We start from the raw sequence: 10,700 nt of genomic DNA on the forward strand, positions 1-10,700 counted from the left end.
ACCCTTAAATTATTTTCTACATTGTAAACTACGAGTGAATGGATAATGTTTTGGCTGCATAAGAGATGAGACTATTTTAGTCAATTATTTGTCGCAGTAATGTACAGTTGTTAGGAACAAGATTGCAGGGAGGACAGTTGAATAATAGGGAAACACATTTTACCTGAGGTCATGGAGGGAACCAATAGGACCACTGCTGCAGGGAACGTTAGCAGAATGGCCATGTTAATGCAATGGACCAGAAATCCCACAAGTTCACTGAATGAACCCTGTGTCCAAAAAACAAACAAACATAGGAACAGCAGGAGTTTTTTATCTTAACAGTGTATCCATTTCTACAAAACTGCCTCCATTTTGGTCGCATGCTTTTAGCCTTGGGTATTTACTGGTGACCTAATTCTAAAACACTGCCAATTATTACAGAAACTAAATGTTTTAACCATTTTTTACTTCTCACCCCACCACAGATCACATTTTAAGTTATTCTGGCCTAGTTAAGTTAAAAAACAACAAAAAACTGTTCCAATTCGTGCCAAACAGGCAGAGCATAACTGAATGGGCCCCAAATGTAGATGGTGAAACTAATTTCTCATTTTACCATTTCACATTTGCAGATGCAACTGGGGAGGGTCAGCTCCTCAGTCAGCTTTAGAGAACAGTTTTAGAAAAATAATCCCACCCGAGACTTGGGAAAGTGCTCTGAATTCAGCAGTCCGGTTAAAATTCACACTGCTCTCACGTTTTAGTGCGAGCAGGGTTTCTCTCCTCACCTTCGACAGCTGCCTTTCGGTATAGAGAGCCACCAGAATGAACACATTGGACACTGTCGGACAAAATGAACCATGTCAGTGCTGATGCTCAGTGATCATTTTTTTCAGCCTGTATTTACACTAGGGAGCTCATGAACTGAAGACATTTTGGCTCCGAAAACACTGGTATTCAGCAGAACTCCATCATTTTAGTCGGTGACTTCTACGTTTTAAAAGCAGCGCTGATAAAATATACCAATTTCATGTTTGGACTGGAAAATTTCCTGAAACCTGAGCAACATGGTGTCTCTCACACACAGACGTTCACATGATTAAATAGCAACACCTGATGAAAGAAATGAAGCGGCAATAATAGAGCATATGTGTTTCACAGCACATACCAACTGCTAGACAGCTGAGTGACTAGACCAGTCGATGTGTGTGTAAAAGCGCTCTCTCTCACACACACACACAAAGAATCACATCATTTTTTATTCTTTATCTTTTGGTTTCCTGCACAGTATATCCATCTCCATATTCAATGTCTGCTGCTCTTTTGACAGCTTATATGATGTGGAGGTTATCAAATAAATGAGTGCACTTTAAACTGTTTACTTGAATATGTAAGATCAAAAAGGCCATGGAGCAAATGACTGTGACAGAAAAATCCCAAGTGAATCAATCAAGTAACATAATCAAGAAGATTCTTCAGTGAAGCTCTAGAAAATAAAATTAAAAAGACGATATTCTACAGTATGATTTCATATCAACACTTCAGAAAGACAGGTATCATTTTGGGATGTATGGTACTGTGCAAAAGTCTTGAACAACACCTCATTTCTTTTTTACTTTGCTTCCAAGGAGCTAGACTTCTTGTAATTTTTAAAGTGGTGTTGAGCAATAGTTCTCAAGGCTTTCTGAGAGTCTTTGAAAGTTTTCCTTTGGATACTGTCTGCTTTTTCACTCCTTTTCAGTCCATCAGAGGAAGGTTATTCTTTTTTTGTTTATACCGTAAAAAAGCACCTAACTCAAGGGCTAAACCAGTGTTGTTTCAACATAGAAGAGAAAACTTAGCTCAGAATCAGTTTTAAATTATATTTTTAGGCCTTTTATTACGTGCAGCCTCTCACAAAAATCACACCATTTGCTCCAATTTTATTAGGTGAAACTATGCAAAATTACAAGGATAACATGGTTTAACAGGCATAACATAATATTTTTGCAGCAACGAGGTGATTCCCAAAGAGCTACCAACCAAAACCTTGGATGATATACAGTGTTTCATATCACTTACATCAGATGAAAATCTACTTCTGTCTCTGCATCTATCTGTATCAATATCTGTTTCAGTATCTAAAAGTTATGTTGAGAAATGGGGGAAAAAAAACATCCAGCAAAGACTTGACAGAGGACCTGCGAGGTACATCTGGACCTTCAGATAATCCATCTGTTTGTTGAAGCCTCAGAAATGGTTTCAGTGGAAGGGTGACCATCAAGAAGACATTTTTAAGGAGGGAAACGGGGAGAAATGGCTGAAGTATGACAAATTACACAAGAACTGGACTGAAAATTGGTGACAACGGGGTTTATGAAGCGATGAGTCCAAATGTAAATTTTCTGGTTCAAATTGTTGTCAGTATGTACAGATCAGGACCAAGGTACATCATTGACCGTCTATAGTCATAATACAGAGGAGGCTCTGTCATGGTTTGAGGCTGCATTTCAGCCAGTGGTGGAGACAATGATCCAAAACACAAAATGAAACAATATTGATCATAGACTGGCCTCCTCAGAGCTCAGACCTCAACATTACTGAAGCAGTGTGGGATCATCTTGACAGAAAACTGAAAAAAGGGCAGCCAACATCCACAGACGAGCTCTGAATGGACTTCAACAAATCTGGAGAACTATTCCTGAAGACTACTTAAAGAAATGACAAGAAATCTTGTCTAAGAGAGTTCAGGCAGCGATGAAGATCACGTTGGTCATGCTAAAATATTGACTTTCAAGCTTGTTAGAATTGTATAAACTCTGTTTTTGCCTTATATACTGTGTGTGTGTCCATACAATACAGAAAGAAAAGATTGTAACAGTTACAAATCCAGGATTAAAATCACTGGTATGTAGGCTTCTCATTTCTCTTACTAGACTAGGCTGATGACAAATAACTGCAGCAATTGTTCTTGAAATCCTTATCAGTCATTAGCATGGTGTCAGCTGTCTAACACAGAGTGTGCAGATGTGTAAACTGTCAGGCATTTCAACTACTGGGGGGGTTCGTCATGTGATCATCAACAGTGTCACCCTTGATAACTGCCATTACGAATCAATTACTTTAGTCATTCAGTCACATGGTTGTTTTTGAGTTCGTGGTATACACGGCACATCAAAGACAGGAAGGAGGAAATGCGCTGCAGGCACAGCAGAGTCTATACAGTAAGATTACTGTGCACAAACAAAAGCAATTAATCAGCCTGTAGGCATCACTTCATCAGACCTCACAATACACTCCCGTTATACTCATCTTTAAATTCACCTATAGGAAGGAAAAAGAAAAGTATGGAGTCAGGAAACCTGTCTTGTAACTAGGCTGCGTTTAACATGAGGACAACTCACGCTTTCAGCAAATATGCAAAGGAGAGTATCACGAAGGATAACACAGCAAATTTTACAAAGTACTGTGAGTGTATCAAGATCATTGGTGCTAAATTTAAAAAAAAGTTAAACAATTTAATACATTTAAAAAAGGATCTTTATTGCTAGGACAGTTTTCTTTGACAATTTTATTATTACCATCATTATCGTTGTATAATAATAAGAACAATTCACAGAATAAGAGACTTTTAAATGCAAAGAAGAGAAACCAGACAAAAGAACATCTGAGAAGAGCCTAAATCTTATTCCCTACTGCTTTTTCTTTTGCAAAGCATCTGTTGAGCCTCTTTGCCAAATACCAACTACTGTATTGTGCCCAAACTGCATGAAACTGGAACAAACAACTCAATTTAGCACCTGTTAGACACACAAACCTTTTATCTGGTGCCTTGAGGTATATATTGTAGAAGCAATGCACTTACTACAGCAAAGTAAAATAACATTTATCACTCACAATAGAGTTTTCTTAATGTCTAACTTTCTTTCCAGAGTTTGCCCATTTTGCTGGTAGGCTTCATGAAGTGTAGACTGTGTTTGTGTGTGTGGGAGTGTGCGTAAGTTACTGCAGTGACTCTCTGAATGCCCTCGGGGGATAGGCTGCTTTACAGTCCATGCCACTGTAAACAGACTCCCATCCTCACCTGCCTCTTACCTATTGTCTGTGCAGTCATTTGCCTTAACTCCATCCATTTCTCTCCTCCTCCCTCCCTTTCCCTTCTCCGGTCCCGAGTTGATGCAGCACTTTACTCCACCACTCTCCTGCTCTTTCTACCCCGTCTCTCTCTGCCTGTTCTTTTCCTGTTTTCCAACCATCTATACAAATTTACTTACTTAACTTGTCTTCCATTAAATCCTTCCTCCTTACTTCTCTTCTTCATCCCTCTCTCTTACTCCCCATTTTTCTCCCTCCTCCTCTCTGCAGGAGAACACCAGTATGCAGTATATAGGGCAGGTGAGTGTCCCTCTAGAGACACTGAAAGCTGCACCACTGCAGACCTTCACTGCAGTGGTTCAATATACTATAAAAGTAAGTACTCGGAAAACAAAAAAAACTGCACGTGTTCGTCTTATAGGCCTTAAAGGAAGTGGATCTATAATCCAGTTTTAAATGTTTTTTCCACCTATTTTTCTGAAATGTTCTTGCTAGGTTGGTCCGCGAATTGCAACGAATTACTGAAACATAAAAGAAAATACAGTACATAAGGCAAAAACAGAGTCTGTATAATTCTAACAAGCTTGAAAGTCAATATTTTGTTTATTCTTTATCATTTTTATTCCTCTCTTAAACAAGAGTCCTTTTAATTTCTGTAAGCAGTCATTCAGGAATAGTTCTCCAGGCTTCTTGAGGACATTCAAAGCTCTTGAACGTTAGCTGCCTTTTGTTTTAAAATTGTTCCGTTGTGTGTTTTACTGCTCTGGCAGTGTGTTTGGAATCATTCTCATGGTGAAAAAAATGAAGCTGCTGCCAATCAGACACTTTCACGATGGTACTGCATGGTGGATGATAATCTGGTGGCACGGTACTTTTCTGTATACAGAAATCCATCAAGATCCCCAACACCACTGACTGAATTCAGCCCCAAACAATCACAGAGCCTCTACTGTGTTTTACAGATGGCTGCAGACACTCGCTGTTGTACCTCTCTCCTTACCTTCTCCACACATAGTGATAATAATTTAAGCCAATCCATTAGTTCATTGCCACTGATTTTCTATCCAGTTCTTGTGCAATGTGGCGTGCCACAGCCTTTTCTCCCAGTTTCTCTTCCTTATGACTGACTTCTTGGCAGACACCCTTCCCGTGAGACCTTTTCTAATAAGCAGTAGATCAATAAACTTAAGGTCCAGATGGATCTATCAGTTTCTGTTTTTGTCCTATAGCTTAAGGGCAAGACTTTCAAACATTGTTCATTTACTGTAGGTAACTTTTTTTTGCATGACCTGACATTTACACTTACATATCACACTTTTGTCCCCCACTTGTTTTGGTGATAGGATGTTAGTAAGTTTCCAAGGATTTTATTTTAAAACTGGTTCTTTGCTAAATTAAAACTTTCCCCAGAACATGTTCAGGTACAAGGAGTGGACTGAAAATGAGTGAAAAAAGTCACCAACCTTCATACAACCTGGAATACTACTGCTTAAGATCACTTAAAATTGGTCATCCTGGTCTTGGTTATACAAGCATTTCGTGCATGGTTTGTAGCTAAGATTTTTATGTTTTTTTTTAACCCAGAAATAATATAATCAGTGTCAAATAATATTGAATCATTTCCATTATTTTGAAGTGTTACACAGAAAATATACCTACCAATCACTAGGCAAGCTGCTGGCCAGCTGTAGGGATCATTCAGAAACAAGGAAACCACCTGAACAGGATCGACCAAAACACCGTACCTAAAAAAACAAAACAAAGAACGATGGCCAATAGAAAAGCCAGGATCCAAATTAAGACAGGTGTGTTTTTACAGATCTGAGAATCAATGTAAGTAATGCAAACTTCTCACAGAAAAACTGAAGTTTGCATTAATAGTTTACAACTGACGCAGCGCTGGCTCAGTTTTCTGCTTCATATATAATATTTTCCACAGTGGTTATTTTAACTTCTGAGAGGAAAAAAACCCCACAAGTGTAACAAATGACATTATGACGAGATGAGTTACATGAACCTCACATTTAAAACATCACCGTCATTAATGTTAAGAATGGCACACTGGGTAAAAGTAGTCCATGAAGCCTTTTGAAATAATAGCTAATAAATCATTCTCACCGTAAGAGGTTTTCTAAGAAGAGGCGAGCGTTGCTCAGTACCTGTAACAAAAAGAAACAGATAATGATAAATATTTCTTGCACAACAATCCTCCTTACACTTCTCCACATGTACATTTATTTCATGGTTCTCATTTTAAAGCCTTCAGCTTTAATTGAATTGCCTCATCGTTCTGTATCACCCTCTCCTCCATGGTCATCTCCTTCTCTTGCTCCCCTCTTTTGCACTCCTTGCTGTATCCTGTCCGTTTGCTCTCCTCAGCTAAACGGATTGTAATATCTTATTACCAACACAAAATCTCTGGGTCTGTCAGAATGAAGGAAAAACCTCCTATAATGAACACAATGATTTGTTGGATTAGTGGGGTTCACCACCTGAATCTCCTCTTGTTTCCTGCTGTAATTGGCCCATTCTCACAAACACGGGCGAGAAAGAACTGCAAAATTTGCTAAACTTTACACTAACAGGTCAGTTATTTTACTGCGGATGTACACTATTCGACATCTCTGGAAAATACACATTAGCTAGTTAGCTCATCTGTTCACACTTCATCACAATGCAGTTAGCACACGCAAAAAAACAAATGTGACCTTCATCTTGAGAACAGTTTCAATGAAGAACTGTTTGAGGTTTCACTAAAAATCTGACCGATACTCTTGGAGAAGTAGCCATTCTTGTGAATGGGGAATAGATGAACGACAGATTCCTGATTATGGCTAGAGCTTATAGGTTTTTTTTTCTTGATGAGTGAAAAATTATCTGGCTGAACTATTTAACTTGAACAAAATACTTTAGAGTCTCGTGTGTATGTGGTAAAGCTGCTGAGCCCCGCCTGAGAGGAAACTCTGCACAAAGAGGAAATGAGTGGACAGAAGCAGCACAACAGTAATGACAGCAAAACGTGACTCTGCATATTTTTTTCCTCTTCACTTGGATGAAATGCAGTGAAAACTCTGCATTTTATTAGGATAAATGTTGGCTGAAACGCTGGTGACATTTTTATACAATCACCATTAGTACAAACAAGGGTCAGCAGAAGTGTCGGAGGTCATGCCCATATATCAGAAGATAAGTTAATCAGGGTCTTAATCCGGACAATCGTTTTGTTTACTATTTAATGCAATATTGAATTATCTCAATGTATTTGTCTATGACAGTGGATGGTCTGTATCACAGAAGTCCATTACTATCTATACTAATTGCTAAACTGATATTAAGTCATATGCAATAAAATAAGATTTATGTTACTGAAAAAAATCAATAATCAAAAAGTCTAATTACAGGAAGTGTGGTTAGACAGATTGTTCTACTAATAGCTTGGCAGTGTCCACCTGACAGGCCTGTACTGCGAAGCAGGATATCATTGTATACAGGTCAGTTGGGGGCTAACACTGGGTTTTTGTATTATGAAGGTGGTTCACATCTTACTGGGGTACATCACCGTGGTGAGTTATGCTGCAACCCTAACACCAACGGGGCTGCAGCTGAAAGCAAGCTGATAACCAGTTTTCTTTTGACTGCTTATCCTGACTTCCATTTACTTCCATGTACATTGTAATCATAAAAATCATAATTTCATACAATACATCTGGCAAAAACACAAAAACTGACAATTACACCCACACTAAGAGCTGCTGGAATTAAAATGAAAGAAAAAACATGAGTGGGAAATAGAGATGGGAAAGACGCTTGGCTTTATGTCACTGGATACATGTTGGCCATGTTTGAAAATTCACTGAAAATCAACAAAAATATCATCTTATGTGCTCAAACAACAAAACAAGCCTGTCAAATGCTTTTTTTAGGATTTTCGTGGGAACACGTTTCTTTTTGTATGTGTCTTACCAGCATTACCACACACCAGTTGAGGACTCCTCTGTAGTTTTTATAACCACTGTCTGAACTCAGCAGGGACTCCTGTGTCTTGTGACAGTTACTGAAATAAATCAGATGGATACAGTAAATGAGTGAGACAATTAAAAATTAATGTATTTATGTTGCACTGATTTTCATTCGAACTCTAACTGCAATAATAGGACAAAGTTAAATACACAGTGAGATGTGCTAGGAGCTCTGTGAAGGTTTTTATAGTCCTGCAACAAACATGTCCTGTGTAAAACTAAGTAAAACCCAATCAACAGCTTGTAGAACCACCTTTAGAAACAACAGCTTTAAGTAATCACTTCCTGTCTGTTTTTATTATTATCTCATATCACTGTGGGGAAATCTTGTCCCACTCTTCTTTACAGCACTGCTTCAGTTGCTTGAGGTTTGTAGACATTCATATGTGCACAGATCTCCTTTACAGATGGCTGTAGACACTCACTGTTGTACATCTCTCCTGACCTCCTCTGAACATACTGGTGATCATTTGAACCAGAAATTTCACATTTGGATTCATCACTTAATTGGAACTGTTGCCACTGATTTTCAATGGAGTTCTTGTGTAGTTTGGCATTCCTCAGACTTTTATCCTCCCTGTTTCCCTACATTAAAACCTGCTTTTTGACTACACCCTTCCACCCATGCCATTTCTGATGAGGCTTCAGCAATCAGCAATATAAACGAATATGCGAAACTTTTGCAAACCAAACAGTGTTATATCGGCTGTTTGTGTTACATAACTGGTCTGAGAAGATTAAGTTAATTCACGCCTATTCATAGGGTTCCCCTTTACACAGCCTCCCACGAAACAACCCACATTATGCATTTTATTTATTAGAGACACGTATACCCGATCTTAAAGTTCCTGGAACTCGGCCCAGCGGCACTAAAGAAGAGCGGGAGTGTAAGTATGAATGAATGAGTGACAACTGTGGAAAAATAAACAGGCTCTGGTCCAGATCGCCCTCCCCCCACGACCCCGAACCAAGTCGTTACCGACAATGAATAACAAGGACACGTATTTAGCATTAAGAAACGCTAGATACAACATTAGCCGTTAGCTACGGGCAGCATGTTGTCATATCTTTCCTGAAGGAAAAACAAAAAACTCTTCCCACTTTCCTCAAACTGGGCAACACTTCAGTAAGTTTATCCAGCTCACCTCAACATGTCACTTATGTCATTCCTGCGTTTCTTCTTATCGTTCTTCGTTTTATTCCGGCTTATTTCCAGTGAATGGTCATGTTTGTTATGTTCATTTTCAAAGCTAATGTCTGCGGCCACCAAGCTCTGACGATCCCCTCCAAACCTCATGTTCATCGGCTGGAGAGTCGCAGCTCTCGCCACTGCGAGAGTCGCTCTTCTCCTGTGGGTTAATGCTTCGGCTGGCTTGTAGTCACCCATGATGACAGAGAGAGAGCGATGGTATAGAAAAACCAAGTAATAACTCACAGAAGTCCACTTTAACCGTTCACCGCGGATAATAGCATGCTTGTAGCAACGGTGACACCCAGGCGTAGTAGTACAGAGAAGGGGAAGTAAAAGGGTTGCAAAACAATCCGCCCAAAGCTCAGATTTCAGTACAGTTCACACACACACACACAGAGGTAGGAGTGTATTCATGAGGCTGATGGTGAAAGCACTGTAACTTGTTTGACTGTTGCACACTGCGTGGCAGGTGAGTCAGAGTCTACTCTGAGGGGTTAGGCGGTTCATGGAAGAGGCGTAATGAGCTATTATCCGGGTCCCAAACAGCATGTAAGCATGTTAGAGACAACACAGCGCAGAAATGCGGGGTTTGAGCTCCCGTCAGACACCAATAAAGACATGTGATGTATACTAAACGCCAGCAAGACGGCGTTTAGTATAGATATTCTATCTATCTATCTATCTATCTATCTATCTATCTATCTATCTATCTACATCAGGGGTGTCCAAACTCCGGCCCGCGGGCCAACTGCGGCCCGCGATCCATTTTTAATTGGCCCGCAAGTAATTTTATAAATAGAATCGAATATGGCCCGCACTTCAACTTTTGCTTGAGTGTATTGCACTTCTTAGTTTTAACACCAGGGGGAGCTACTGTCGATCGAGGCAGTTGCTCCACCAAAAAGGACAATCACAGAAGAAATTTAGCCCAAGTTAGTTACTAAACATGGCAGAACCAAAGAAGCGAAAGGTAGAAAGTGAATGCAGAAAATTTCAGACACACATATGTATATATATATATATATATATATATATATATATATATATATATATATATATATATATATACACATATATATATATGTATACACATATATATATATATACACATATATATATATATATACACATATATATATATGTATACACATATATATATATATATATATATATATATATATATATATATATGTATATATATATATATATATATATACACATATATATATATATATATATATATATATATATAGTTATTTAGTCTTCTGTTTATTATGGTGATTTTTTGCTTTCTGCTACCTATGTCTTGTTTGATCCCGTTCTATCCCCCTGTTGGTCTGTGCCCTGTTTTAAGTGTATTCAGTTTCTTGCCAGATGTTTCCACTTTGCCCTATTCCCTTTTGTTTAGACAACCGTTTGATTGTCTGTATTCC

At 38.7% G+C, this 10,700-nt stretch overlaps 1 protein-coding gene across 2 annotated transcripts in view; it reads right to left on the bottom strand.

Moving 5' to 3' along the window:
- Positions 1–9,750, bottom strand: part of LOC146508214 (diacylglycerol O-acyltransferase 1-like) — a 21,586-nt gene extending 11,836 nt beyond the window's left edge. The window contains exons 1-6 of one of the 2 annotated variants that reach the window (XM_085177768.1): positions 9,221–9,750; positions 8,020–8,110; positions 6,175–6,215; positions 5,716–5,801; positions 771–823; positions 164–269 (exon numbers count right to left, since the gene is read on the bottom strand). In XM_085177768.1, coding sequence (XP_085033894.1) covers positions 164–269; positions 771–823; positions 5,716–5,801; positions 6,175–6,215; positions 8,020–8,110; positions 9,221–9,462 — 619 coding nt within the window. In that variant the 5' untranslated portion in view covers positions 9,463–9,750. The remainder of the gene's footprint in view (positions 1–163; positions 270–770; positions 824–5,715; positions 5,802–6,174; positions 6,216–8,019; positions 8,111–9,220) is intronic. The other variant, XM_085177770.1, reaches the window with a different exon arrangement.
- Between the last annotated feature and the right edge of the window lie 950 nt (positions 9,751–10,700).

This window comes from Neolamprologus multifasciatus, chromosome 11, assembly GCF_963576455.1.
Source record: "Neolamprologus multifasciatus chromosome 11, fNeoMul1.2, whole genome shotgun sequence".
NCBI classification, from domain to species: domain Eukaryota; kingdom Metazoa; phylum Chordata; class Actinopteri; order Cichliformes; family Cichlidae; genus Neolamprologus; species Neolamprologus multifasciatus.